The sequence below is a fragment of the Labrus mixtus genome, chromosome 15 (assembly GCF_963584025.1).
Source record: "Labrus mixtus chromosome 15, fLabMix1.1, whole genome shotgun sequence".
NCBI classification, from domain to species: Eukaryota; Metazoa; Chordata; class Actinopteri; order Labriformes; family Labridae; genus Labrus; species Labrus mixtus.
The window spans coordinates 3,241,184-3,256,333 of NC_083626.1; the positions used below are offsets into that span (position 1 = coordinate 3,241,184).

The 15,150-nt window shown below is 38.6% G+C and overlaps 1 protein-coding gene across 2 annotated transcripts in view; it reads right to left on the reverse strand.

Moving 5' to 3' along the window:
* The window catches only part of nphp4 (nephronophthisis 4), a 200,754-nt gene that overhangs the window by 23,282 nt on the left and 162,322 nt on the right, over positions 1 to 15,150 (reverse strand). For both annotated transcript variants that reach the window (XM_061057571.1, XM_061057569.1), the window contains exons 19-20: positions 11,535 to 11,719; positions 8,045 to 8,268 (exon numbers count right to left, since the gene is read on the reverse strand). In XM_061057571.1, the coding sequence (XP_060913554.1) occupies positions 8,045 to 8,268; positions 11,535 to 11,719 (409 nt within the window). The remainder of the gene's footprint in view (positions 1 to 8,044; positions 8,269 to 11,534; positions 11,720 to 15,150) is intronic.

The following is a 15,150-nucleotide window of genomic DNA, read 5'->3' on the forward strand; positions in this document are numbered from 1 at the left end:
GCACAAATACATAAATGGAGGTGCCGCTTTAAATATCAAAGGCTCCAAGCCAAGGGCATTAAGAAGGGAATTTCTCTCAACAAGAGAGCAACAGTTTATGATTTTTTCAGCACCCCACCTCACTTACATTAAGGTTCAAGGCAGCAGTCAATTCCATGAAACTTATTTTGAGATTTTTTAAGGCAGAATGAATATTTTGCCTTCGGCTTATAAAGACAACAAAGAGCCTATGATTGTGTTTAGTCTAAGTCTCAAATAATAAAAAAAAACAAGGATTGATTCATTTTTACAGAAAGAAAACAAAACAAAGTAGGAAGTGAACAGAACAAACAGAATGGGGCACATAGGGGAAAAAACCGACACAGAACAAAATGAAGATGATTAAAAAGATATCAAGAGAAAAGAGTGAACGTATGCAGAGTTGAGAAAGCTCAGAGGAGAAGCCAGATAATGAGAGGAAGAAACTGTGAGGAGAGAGAGACAGCAGCAACATGAACAGATGTGAAGCTGTGCAAAGCTGGAGTCTGCTATCTCCCTGATAGGCAGCAGTCACAGCTCACACCATGCTCTGTGAGGCCAAGTGTAAAGGTAGCCATGTGGAGGGAATGCCAACAGGTCGAAAACATTTCCTTTGTGTAAAGAGAAGTCTGACACTGGCTCAGGGTCAGACTGAATCTGTCTGTAGAACACAGAGTTAACCCGAGGCTTTTCTAGTGTTTAAAAAAAAAATCCCTTGTCAGATATTGGTTGAAATATTTACAAGGCAGTTACAGCAGAGTTGCCTGAGTGCACTGACCAAACAATGCTTCGTGCAATCCAGGATAACAGAGGTGCAGGAGGCAGGTTTGTGTAGATTTTCTTTAACAATTCAAAGACTTGGCTGCTTACTAATTAAAACTAATGGAAAGTTCTTCATTAACCACTAATAGAGGTCCCTTTGGATCCTATTTTTGGACTTCCTGCTGAGAACCTCCTTGATTTCAACTGCTATCATTTATTTATAAAGCTGTAATTAGTAATATACGTTATATTTCTACTCTTATTATTTGCATTGCTGCATTGCTGCTACAGCACAAGTCTTGACTTTGTCCCTGTCTGTCTCTATCCATCTGTCTCTTTCTGTATTTTCTGGTCCACCTGATCAAGGCAGATTGCTGTTTAGCAATGATTAGGGTTCTGTTTCAAATAAGGTTGTCCTCACCACTGTTCCCCAATGTTGCCAAATGCTTGCTCAAGGTGGGCATGTGTTGGGTCTACAGTCTACCGTCCTGCTCTTGTGTAAAGTGTCCTGAATTAACTTATATTATGATTTGGCAATTTTCATATAAAAATTGGGTCACTGTGGACTTACCATAAAGGAGACAGTCCAGACCTTGTCTTTATGATATTTTTTATTTTTCTGTTAATATGGGCGCTTTATAAGAAATGTTAATTAATTGTTACATCACTTAAGAAAGAAAAAGAAAAAAAAAGAGATCTTCCACATCTGTTTCAGTCTCCTGTAGTCTGTGGACTGATACAAGACCCACATTTCCTTGTGCCACTACACCTGCCCAAGCTGCCCTTCAAATTCAACCATGTGAAACACTAATGTGAACCAACAACTGTTAGCCACCATAAGAGAACATCAAGGACAAAGCACATACACAAATACAACAAAGTTTGATGTTGTGAAAGCCGTCTCGCTAAACCGCAATGAGATCAAAATGGTGGTCAAAAATATCTTGGATTCTATTGATGAAATACACCAGAGGCCTGTACTAGGAAGTCGTTTTTTTTTTTTGCTAAGCAAGGTAACAGTGGATCACTTCTGCATACATCACAATAGTAGCTTAAGTCACACTTCTTACCTACTCTGGAGCTGGTTATGTTAGAGATTAGAGAAGAAACCTGTGAAAGAACCACCTACCGACTGATCAATTCTCCTGATCCCAGAGCTCAGTGAGTGGATCAAGAGGGGAGGAGCAAAACATCTTTGGCTTTCCTGGGTGTATTTCTTTTTCTCATATCTTAAAACTGTTTTAAATTATATTAAATCTAGTGTTTCTTTGCACTCAAGTCATAGCTTCTGTTGCAGCTGAAACATGAAGCGCCTTCTGAAATAGCCCAACAATATCATGAGCATGTGTGGAGGTGTCCTGCCAGCATACTCACTAATCAGCTTTTTCAACAATAAAGTTCTGCTTCAAATTTCAAAATGTAAAATATCTTCACAGGGTGCTCTTCCTGAGGCCACAACAGAGGTGACACAGTCTTTGAGGTCTCAGTCTCTTGGCTCTTACACACAGCCATTTCAAGGAGGGTTACTTTACGGCCATGTTACAGTACGTCTCACATGCAATATGTAACGCACATGGAATGGTGGAATAGTGAGGCGAGGTCTTTCAACTCCTGATCCACCAGGGGAGGTAGAAACAGAGACACTGGGACGGGAATGTGTGTGGGAAGCCTGTGGCAGTGTGTAACGTTAGAGTCGGCAGGGTGGAACAGCGCTGTTCATGAATTTCTGAGTGTGTATGTGTATGTGAAGGTCCTGCTGAGTGTTAATACACCATGCATCTCGTGCTCCTGCAACGCTTTAATGCAATGTGAAATCACACAATGGGACACCAATGTTATGCCATTGCAAATGCAATGTAAATGGTAAATGGACTTCAGCTTGTATAGTGCTTTTCTAGTCTACTAATAACAAGGGTGTAACTACTGTATGGCAGAACTTCATTACAGCACTGTTGTAGAATTGCAGTCTGTAAAGGGCTTCTGTCACTCTTCCCTTGCCAAATTCTGTCTGTGGTGGTGGGGGGGTCAGAGGGGTCGTGGTTGGTGATCCTTGCAACAATATCAGGACTCTTACCGTTGATAAATTTCCCATCCTTGAGGCTAAACTCAAGCCTGCTTAATCCCATGCACCTTTACAAGCAAAAGTTACCAAGACATCAAGGCCAGATCCAGTCAGTGAAAGTAAAAGCCTCTTGGTCATTTCTTGATATCTTTGTTGGCTATCTTACTAAAATACTTCCCTTGTTAAATTTGTAAATAAAACTAAAGTATTTATTATGATAAGGAGTGTGTAAGACAACTACAGACTTTGCAAAGCACTTGTAAAGAAAGAAAAGTCTGTACATGTTGATAACAGATACCAATATGGCAATGGCATACTATGTACGGTATGGATGATGGATGACTATACCTATGAAATCTTATCCAAGGATTTCTCTTGAATTCTCCACCAGATCAGCTTTTTCTGATATTTTATTCCTCTGATTCAAAATATTTTAAAGGCTGTGTTTTTTGTCTATGTGCAACTGTGCATTAGGGCCTCAAAGGATTTACAGTTTGAACTAAAACAGAACAAACCATAAATTAAGACCAAAAAAAAATAAATCACTTCTTGTTACCCCTTTAGCAATCTTACAGCCAGTCCTAAGAGCACATGACGCGAGCATCAGTGACAAAATCAGTCTGATTCTAGCCTGTAGTCATCAGCTTGTCAAAAGTGCCACACATCCGTTAGTCCACTTTAAGTACAAAAGCACTAGATGTCATACTGTTTGCAAGGGGAAACTGAAATTTACAGAGCGAAGAATGAAATATTTAATGAATGCAGTGTGGACAGCGAGCGTGTGCAGGCAATTAAGCACATTTCTCCATAACAGGCTTCAATTGTATTGCCTAAACAGAAGCCAGACCAGCATTTAAAACAAGTGGAGTATCGAGTGTAGTACATCCCTCTAATGTTACAATTTAATCCCGGGAAATACTACTTTTTCAAATTATCAATATTTTTAAAAACCAAGGGAGCAGAAAAGTCATAATGATCCAATTCTTTTAGTACATGTTTGTGTCTTTGGCTCACCATTGAGCTGACAGAAGCTTTGGTGTGATGTGTCATGCTGCCTCTTCAGGAATTAAATAAATAAACTAACAGGGTGCAGGGATGATGAAAGGACAGATGCAGGGATTGATGACTTTCAATTATATCTGCTAGGCTTGGTGGCCGGGCTAATGCCATAATGATTCATCCATGGCGCACTCCAGCCTTTGTTGATCAACATGATATATGCTAATCCAAAGCAAAGGCATGAGCAGAATCCATAACTAAGGATCCATGTGGGGGGATTAGCAACAGCGCTAACTTAAGGAAACAAACACAAACAAGGTAACCAAGAAGGGGTGATTCAGGAAACGTAAGCCATAAAGGCTGCTGTATGTGGATTAAAGGGGGTATTTAGCATCTCACCAGCATGAGCATGTTTGTGTCAAGGACAATTCTTTCGCTGCTGAAAGAGCTAGAATCTTCCTGGTTTATAATCCTTGTATAAGTGTGAACAGCAGTGAGTGAAATGTGGCAACATAGTGCAAGGAGGTGGTTAAAGGTCATTAAAATATTCTAAGTTCAACCTACGTATTCATGTTAATACATACAGGCAAACTGTGTGGGAATGTGTCTGATATTTGTATCAAATTATTTATCATGATTATTCTGAAATAAAAGTACAGCCTTTTTTGAAGCTGTGTTTTAAATCTAAATATTAAAGGTCACACATTATCCTCCTTTTCATCAAGTTTAAATAAGTTTCAGAGGTATCCAAAACATGTCTGTGAAGTTTCTTGTTAAAATCCACTCCGATCCTGTTTTTTATTGTGCTTATGAATCCCTCTACTTCAGCCTCACTCAGAACAGGCTGTTTCTGTGTCTGTAGCTTTAAATGCAAATGAGCTGTGTTTGACTACACCCCTCTGGAAGGGCTTTGGTGGCTTGGGCTTTCTTGCACCAGCCTCTTCTGTTTACCGTTGAAAGACAGACCCAGAGGCAAAAGACAGAGATGACGGACTTTTCTCATAATTGGGGGATTTGTAGATAGACTAGGGACACATGTTGGTGTTAGACAAACATGGTTAAGTGGGTATTTTGCATAATATGTGACCTTTAAGGGCATCCCAGGACATATAAATATTATTTTGAATCAAAACTACACCCAAAACATCGAAACAAGACAACACGTGTAAAAACAGTGCATCAAATCGATTTCAAACTGTGAAACATGCACACATATAAAAGCACAAGTAGTTGCATAACTTCACAAACACATGTGTCTTATTAAAACAGGGGGCAGGCTGTGAATAGGACTCTGACAACCTGAATTAAACATCCAATAAGAAACAAGCTTCTTGACTTTTTTTGTGTTGGAATTTCATACTTCCAACTGTTTTACTTTATGTATGATGGACACTTTTTGTAAAGCCGTGTTGCATCACTATAGTAGAGGTGCTAAAAGATTAACTTCAGCATCAACATTCCTTTTGTGAAACGTCTCTACTTTGAGACTTTCAAATCCTGTTTGTGTTCTCATGTTGTTTACTGGTTTATTTTCACTGCAGTACGAGAACAAAAGTAGCTATCCCAAGCTTCAAACCCAACAGCAGCTTTCCTTAAACCTGCTGTGAGGAGTTTTAACAGTTTATGAACTGCCTAAAATTAGTACTGATGCCTCTTTTTAATAAAAGCAAACCACACTAAAAGGAATACAATTGCTAATTTCACAGTTATCCTTAATGGTAATTGGAAAGCGCTTTCACACCTACCCATTCACACACTGATGGTAGTGTTTGCTATTTAAAGTAACAATAAGAAGTTACTTTCCGATTCAAATACATTCACATGCCTGCTGATGAAGCAGCGGGAGCAACTTCAGTTTAAGTGTCTTGCCCAAAGGACACATCGGATATGTGGCTGCATGAACCCGGTGATTGGACCCCGACCTTCCGGATGAGAGACAACCGACTCTACTAACTAAGCAACAGTCCTTTTAGGGTCATTTTGCACCACATTCCACCGTTACACATCATTGTGAATTCTTTATCAACTATTTGTCAGATTACAAAGTTTTAGTTTGTCACGATTTGGAGTTAACCAATTCCGAACAGAAGAACCAACCTATCAGGCTTTGGTTCACAATGAAACATGTCAACAACACAGAAGTGGTAGTTAAAAAGTGTGGCAAGTTTAAAAACAAATAAACACAACTGGCAAATTATTCATAATCAAGATTAAGAATATCAACTTCCCTCCTCTGTAACAAAGTATTTTATTCGAGCGTTGAACTCTCTGAGGGAGGAAAAAAATCATTACGCTGTAGTGTGTTGGGAAGGTTACTCCATGACCAGGGCACAAATTGGATACCAAGTTCTGAGTTCACCCTGGGTAGCTTTTATAGCAGTGATCTATTGCAGAAAATCATCAAAACAGCTGTTTGATAGCTATATCAGATTAAAAAGGGAATTTCCCATGTATGGCTTTGTAGAGAAAAAACAACGTTTTCTCCTTTGGTTTAGAGACGGTCAGGACAAGTGATTAAAAAGACAAAACGCTGTATAGAGGATAGTGAGTTGGAAATGTGTCCTTAAGCACTGTCATACACTGAATCAGAGTCGGTAACGTAGAGGAACTAAAGAGTATCCCTGAAGTGTAAAACACTTAAGAATGTAGTCATTTCTGCTTTATAAAGGCAGGGTGTGTTTCTGTAATAAAACACAAGTATATCCTCAGGTTATTAAAGACAAAATGGGAGAAAAGGAGTTTCTGGAATGGGTGTTTCAATCATACTAGGCAGTTCTGTGCGAGCATATTTTGAGTTATTTTCAGATATTGGGGTTGCAATGACCTGATGCAACTTATAACTATTACTGTTTACATTTTAGAAATAAAGACTTACCTCAAACAGAATGAAAGCATTCTAGTCATTGAGAACAAGTCACCCCATCACAAAAGTTGCACAATGAGTTTGTGTTATATCTGACAAATCTGTCAACATCCCTCCCATCAGTCCACAATATGAATAACCACTTTGGCAGGGTTTGTGTTTACTCCATGAACTGGTGGAAGGCCAGGATTCTGGCTGTAAGCACTGACTGTGATGCTGAAGTTAGGGACCTAAAATTATATGCTTCCCTTTCCCCCAGCCAAAAATAAACAAACAAACATTCTCTTACATTTTGGAGTTTGCTCTGTTATATATTCCATTATTGTGAGAGTTGTTTATGAAAGTTAAGTGCTATTATGTCTGTGTCATTATTAATACAAACTACAATACAAACTAAATGACGAGGATTAAAAGATTATGCTGGATTTGTTTTACCCTGTCCATCAAAACATTCGACAAAAAGGAAATGTAAAGCAAACATTGGTATCGATTGCCATAAGGAGAAATATGACTTGAGTAATGCTAATGCTATTTTTTGTGTAAAAATTGGATCATATCCAGTTTGCTGCTTATCTTCACCACTCTAAATTGTTTTTTTTTCAATAGATCATTAAAAGCATCCCATGATAGGTAAATGGATGGTCAAAACTTTAAAAGATGAGGAAGTAAACCATCACTTGAAATAACTAAATTCTAAATTGAATATGTCTCAAAATGGGGACTGTGTGGAAGTGCAAAGACCTGTATTACTTAAGATTCAAACTCATTTAAAAAACAAACAAACAAGCATTTTAAATAGTGTTTCCTTGTCCTCATGAAGACACACTATACACAGCATTATTTTCTTTATATTAAAAATCTGTACCATTATGTAAATATCACATCACACTTTGCTTCTCAAAGGGGAATCTGTTTCCTTTGGGTTCATACCTATGTAACGGACAGAGTGCAGCCTCTGTATGACTGACTAGTCACAGATGCTGAAACCCACCAAAGAAAGATAAGCATGCATTCCACAGAATGCCATCACTCTTGGAAACACATTCAGAATGTGTGAACACAATGTCATGGTGGGGCATGGTTTGCTCCAATCTGATAATGGAATACACCAGAGTCCCGAAATCCCTGAGCTGAGTTAGTGTGTTAGATTGGGGGGTGGGGGGCACATCTATAAATCGTCCAATTTTTAAAATGATACACCTGACTAACACATAGTAGTTTTCACAGATTTACCTTTTGCAACCTAGACAAATAATCACACTGAACACATAGTTTAGACTGAGGTTCAGGCCTCACTCCAGCCTAATGTCAACTCAAGGTTAAATGAAAAAGTGTCTTACCTGAGCTCAGGGTCGTCACTGTGGATGGTGACAGTCTGAGGTACATTAAAGGGATTCTTAAGGACAAACTCCATGTACTCAGCAGAGCCCAGGCTTGCATAGAGCAGGTGATGAGTGGTGATAGCCTGGCTCAGCATGTTGGTGATGCCCTCTGCCTTGCTGTGATCTTCACTGGGTTTGATCTGATGAAGTTCTCTGGTCAATAGGGATTGCTTTTTCTGATCCTAGAACAGAACAACCAAGAACAAAGGTATATATATATATATATATATATATATACTAGGGGTGTAACGGTACAAATTTCGGTTCGGAACGGTTCTAAGTTTTCAAGCTTCGGTTCGGTACAGTAAAGGGACCTGATGCAACACTTGTTTTTTCTTTATTAGGAACATTTAGAATTTCCCTTTTACACATTGGGCAGCATCGACAGTTCAGACTTGTACACCTGCTCAGGTTACTTTTTAATAACATTTTTAATTAAACATTGTAAAAAATAAAAAAATAAAAAACTTATGCTGCATCCTTCAACCAAAAGAGTCTTCAATAAATAAAAGATATGAATGAAATAAAGTATTTTAGAATGAAATGAAGTAATTAATATAGCCTATATGTAAAAATATTTATTTTTAATTACACTGACACCTTTTAGTTTATGAAGGCAACAGTTTTTTGAATGCCCTTTGAGCACATAATAAACCTAATCACCTCTGGGACAGTTTCATCTCAGAACTATTAATATTTCCCTCTGTCGATATAAGAACTTTAAAGGCATTTGTTATGGCTTTGGCCCGTTCAGAATTACTAGCAAAAGGCTGTCTGTTGGTGAGGGAGGGTGTTCATTCTATCATGCTGCAGGTTATGCTCCCACACAGAAGTGTCTCCCCCTCCCCCTTTGCGCAGCAGCGCTGCTGGAGCGAGATCATCGCTGAAAATGAAAACGAAACTTAAGAGTCAGTCCGTAAAAAGAACTTCATCCCGGTTATATGCAACTGTCCAAACCGACAGGGCTCGAGGAACTAGTAATCTGCACAGTTTATGTTTTAACTTTTTTACAAGTTACTAACTAAAAGCTCGGTCCCATACCAGCGGCGGCAGCCTTCCTTCACACTGAGGTGTACTTCCGCTTTGCGGTCCGTGTGGGAACACAGATTAAAGAACTTCTTTTCCGCGGATCGGTCCGCATGCGGACCGGACCAAAGGCCCTGTACCGAAACGGTCTGGTCCCAGAACGTGTACCTTTACACCCCTAATATATATATATATATATATATCAGAGACACTCTAGTGTTTCACCAGAAAACGTTAAAAAAATATATTTAAAAACATTTATGTAACATTTGTCAATTACAACCTTTTCTGGTATGCTCACTCTCTATTTTTTCATCTATGTAGTTATGTTGCATTGTTACCAAATCTGAGCTCTAACTTTGGTGAGAACTATATCATTATGTGTGATAGAAATGATGGTCAAAACAAAGAAAATAACACCTATGATCCAATAAAGTCCAACTTTATATTATACTTTAAAAAGAATGTTTCAAGTCAAACAACAACACAACCAACTAATTCTTCATTCCAAATACATCCATCACGACATTCTTTACTAAGAGGTCAATTTTATGTGAACATAAACTGAATTTGCAAAACACATTGAAGAAAATTGTGTAAAGAAATGTACCTTGACAAAAAGCTTTAGATGTATTTTGATGTTAAACTGACTTGTAATACTTAACGAGTAGTTTTCTCTAATTTTTGTCAATTCTTTTCACTTTGAAGACAGTTGAAAAAATATCGGATTACAAAGCAATGGCCTTGCAGTTCGAGAAGGCATCAAACATCTGCAGTAATTACAAAGTATTTTCATTCTGAAAGGAGGGATGAAGAGAATGGCAGGTCTTTTAGTCCAAACACCTGCTCTTGTAGCTAAATGGGTATGATCTTCTGAGTAGAAGTATAGAAAGCATTTCTGTCAGAAAGACATCTAACCTCGAAATTGTCAATACAGAGAAAATGTTTTCATTTTGATTATGAAAGAGATCAGGGACAACACAGAGAGAAATGAGAAAAAAGAGAACATGGCCTAGCAGGAGGTTACAAAAGAAAGAGAGAAATAGTTCCAACAACTTTCACTTCATTTAAAGGCCACATATTATGCAAAATACACTTTACCATTTTTTTCTAATATGTGTCCCTAGTCTGTCTACAAACCCCCCAATTATGAGAAAAGTCCACCCTCTCCATAGTTTGCCTCCTCCACTTTTCAGAAAATGTGTGCTCAAACAGGTTTTTCCTTTGTGACATCACAAAGGGCAGTAACCCCTCCCCCAGGTTGGTGATACTCTCACAGCTAGGTGTTTGTTCTGCCCTCTGAGTCTGACTTCTCACTGTAAACAACTGGGTATTGTGAAATAAGTCCAAGCCAACCAAGCTCTTCCAAAGGAGAGTGGTTGAACACAACTCACTTGCATTTAAAGCTACAGACACAGAAAGAGCCTGTTCTGATCAGAGCTGAAAGAGAGGGGTTTACAGGCATGATCAAATACAGATTTGGAGTGGATATATGGCGAGAAATTCACAGACATGTTTTGGGGACCTCTGAAACTTATTTAAACTTGTTGAAAAGGAGGATAATATGTGATCTTTAACCATACATCCACAATCACCATCACCATTTCAACACTAGGTTTAGATATTTGGAAAATAATCAATATTATAAACATTTCTCCTCAAACTTCCTCTGCCATTATACATTTGTTTGTAAACTAAAAGGACCCCCAATCATATCATCTCTATTCCAGAAAAAAAATGTATAATATAGTGCAAATATATTTGTATCTGTTTGCATAAAGTAGCATAATTTTGGTACTGTACAGGGCACAAAAACTACAGCCTGGGATTCTCGTCAAAAGGTAGACTTGACTTAGAAAAGAATAAAACTTCTTAAATTGAGTATCAAAATCAGATAGGCAAAACTAGATGTGTAATAAATATTAAATTAGCTTCATAAAAACGTTCTTCCTGTTTGAGGTAAGGTGAAGTTACTTCACACGGACTTGCCTATTATAGCGGTGTGAAACAACACAGAACACAGTTCTTCACAAGAGGAATTGTAAGGTGTAAAAAGCTGAGACAGACATGCTCCACAGACAAATCACATTTAACATGTGCACCCATGGGTGAAAGTACAAGATGTGCCTTCAGGTAGAAGAACAATTAACACCTTCTCATACAGTCACTAAAACACAGAGGGTTGAAGGGCACATTGCTATGAGCGCAGCACTGTCTCAGAGAGGCTCCACGCATCTATAAAAACTCCCTCATGTAATGTTTTTCGAGCCAGAATGAAAGCCGCTGCTCTGGCTTTGTTGTCCGTTTGAGATGTAAGAAAAAAATAAAAAAAGACACACAGAGACAGACTATTGTGTCCCTGCTTTACAGATAAGCTTCTATTTTTGTCTCCCTAATGGCAATGTGCAAAGTTTGACCTCACCATGACCTTAGCTGCTTGAGCATCTTTCTTGCCCTCCCGCTGATGCACAGCAGCCATGCAGTTGAGCTTGCGCGTCCCACTGTCATGCTCTCCAGGCATTATGATGTCGGCTCTGATCCCACGTTTGTACAATGGCACGAGATCCCCATCCATCTCCAGTCTGTGTGCTTGCGCAGCGTTCCTCGCTGTGAAGGAAAAACAAGCCACAATCATGAATATATTTACTGAACAGAGTGGAATCTAATCTCTTTGCCATTTTGACCATATGTTCTGAAAACCCTCCAAATGTCCAAGGGAGAGAGGCGCTGACAGATTAAAGTATTGTTGGAGCACGGGAAACAACAGCTTGTACACAGACAACAGTCCAGTCAAACCACTGGCACTGCTACAACTGAGCCAAAGCCCTACTGTTAGACACAGACGCTCTGTCCCTAATTATGTTTCACCTCCATCCTCGGCATGAACTAAGTATCCAATTATAATACCTGATTCATCCATTTGTCACAAATAAAATGCATCCTCATTTGGAATGTATATGATATGGAGGGCCATTTTATTTTAGTCCACACAAAAGCTGCCTATCACCTCTACACTTAGAGGACACCCACCACCCAAACTGCTTACTACTCTACCTATCAAGATACATTAGAAATACAGTCAAATTGCACTGGCACCCAGTTGAGTAATGCAGACTGTCCCAATTGTATATAATGTGCCACCATGTTGAAATGGCTAATGGTAAATGGACTTAAGCTTGTATAGCGCTTTTCTAGTCTTCTGACAACTCAAACGCTTTATCACCGCAGGTCACTCCTACCGTTTCACACCCATTCACACACTGGTAGTAAAAGTTGCTTTGTACTGTAAAGTGGCCATCATATTAGCTAATCCAATTCATACACATTTATACACTGCCGACGAAGCAGTAGGAGCAACTTGGGGTTAAGTTTCTTGCCCGAGGACACATCGGACATGTGGCTGCAGGAGCAGGCAATCGAACCCCCCAACCTTCTTGTTGAGAGACTCTACCACTGAGCCACAGTGGTGTGAAAGCACACTATCTAACTAGGTTTAGAAAAGTTTGTTGTTTGGGTCATTAAGTCATTAAAAGGCCTTTTCACTTATTTTCAAGGATTTTTTGTTTTTCAATTAAGATTGGGAATAAATTGGAGAACCTTGATGTCCTTGTTAAATGTCCTGTCCTTGATGACCATACAATAAAATGACTTTCTCCTGTACTGGAATGTAATATGAAGAGTGACAACATACTACATAACCCAAAAACCAAAAGCATTTCAGTGCAATTTGAATAGTTGGTGTGTAGTTCAGGAAGTATGTGTTTGGTTATTGAAATGTTGGTGTCTGGTAACTGAATCTGAAAAGGTGACTTGCAGTTTGTGTGGGATTTGAAATAAATGGCTTTCCATACAGGATCATGTAAATTTCTAAAAAGTTTTGATGGGAGAATTTGCCTAATCCTGTACTTTGAACAACACTCACTTAAACAAACCTGAAATTCGGAGCTGCTCACGTTATAGGATTGTCATTTTAAAGAGCTTTAATTTGAGAGATGATGGAGTATATTATTGACTGACTAAAAGTGGACACAAATCTTAGTGAAATGAGGTGTACATAAATTAAGTGAGTGGTACATCGCTTTATAATTTGATTTGATGAACACAAAGACGATTAGATAAAGAAACAGGATGACAGAAAAGGGGACATGAGGCTTAAGTATTTTAGCTTCATTTTAAGCTCCTTAGGAAAGTTACCAAGCTTAGCCGGACAAAGATACAATTTTAAAGTATTAATGCCATTGTCCTTTTTATCCACCAATATCAATGGCTGCATATGAAACCTTGAAACTTGTCTAGAACTGACTGGAAAGTGTATGTAGCAGAATTTGAAAACAATTTAGAGTATTAAATGTCTTGTCAAACTTGAAACTGTTCAGGCCCTATCATACGTCTGGCTCAAAGCACCTTGGTGGCCAGTGCAGGTGTCTTTCCAATTGTCCAACCATTTTTACGCCCAGCCCCACAATTTTTTAAATAGCAAATGAGCTTGAGCCTGAAAATGACCTCACCGTAAACCACCTGAGATCTGGTCTGAAGTCTAAACTCTGTCGCGCAGTATGTTACTGCTATTTAGAGGGCCTATTAAAGATAGGCATACATAAATGAGTTCATTATGGACTTCCACTTTGCCAGTTAGACACACAGTAAAACACAGCAACTCTCCCATGGCTGAGTTAAATATTTGTTTGCATTTGGTGATACAAATTGAGTTTAGAATGATACAGAGGGCTTGGAGACCACATACTTCTCGTTCCCTGTCTACTGTCATCTTTAAATTCCTTTCAACATGAGGCCCATCTGGTGATGTCAGAATATGAGGAAACACTCTTAGATCCCTCATCCCAATCCTGCCTAAGTCCGACACGGCCAAAATACTCCAACTTAAATCTCTCCATCATGGGGTCCAATGCACGTTCTGTCTACACACACATTAGAGAATATAGTCAATGATTCTAGCGGAGTTAACAAGTAAATACATGTTTACAGCCCACCTTTCTTTGATGTTCAACTCACAGAACATTAGTCAACAAATATCCTATCCTATCATGTCATCGTATCTGGAGGTTTTAGATAATTAATGAAGTTACACTTTTGCGCCTCGTGGAGAAATTAATTGCATCTCTCTATATTTGGAAAGGTGCTGATCGTTTCTGAGTTTGTGGGAATGTTTCAGTGAAATTTAAGTAAAATCAGTCATCATCAGTCCTGTGTGTGTTCTGGGTGTTCAGGGGCACAGTGAAAGGAGAAAATGTAGTCAGTCAGGCACCAAATCATTTTCTTCTACAGGATTCGAACAGGCTTTAGACCGTCAACATCAACAAGAAAAGTACTGAAAAAAATATGGATTAGGTTCTGAAACATTTATTGATACAAAGCCACCCTCATATTAATTTTCAATAAATGTCAGAGAAGCTAATGAAACTGAACTCGAAAATTAAGCAAATTAAGAAACATACAACATACTAAAATTTTGAAACATCCACAGGAGCATGATTAAGATAAAAGTGGGGTGTAAAAAATACTGGCGATATTAGCTTTCAGCTAAACCATATATGAATTCCCCATGTGTTTGCATTTGGTTCCATGTGTTTGCATTTGGTTCTTCTTACTGTGTTGTCAAAATGAACTGTGTTTCCCAAAGTGGGGTTTGGGACCGAAATGCCTTAAAAAAAAAGATATACAATAGCATATTATTCCCATTAATGTAAAAATAAACTGTGTGCAAAAACAGCAACAATGTAGGTGGCTGCTGCTCATTACACACAAAGACACATACAAGTGTGTCTCTTTAGTAAAGTTTGATATCTCCACTCGGTGCTGGAGTCTATCCTTGTATCCTGCTTCTAACGTTTCTTACAACAAATTACGGTAAAACATGTCATTATGTTTTTTAGGCTGTTGTGTTCTTATTTGTTGTTCTTTTGTGTTGCCAGGTTTATTAGTGTATGTACGTGGCTTTGTAAAAAGTTATACCCTTAAACCATCTCCAGGGAGAGTAGCACTCTCCAGTCTCTGGCACCTTTATTTTAGGGTCGGGC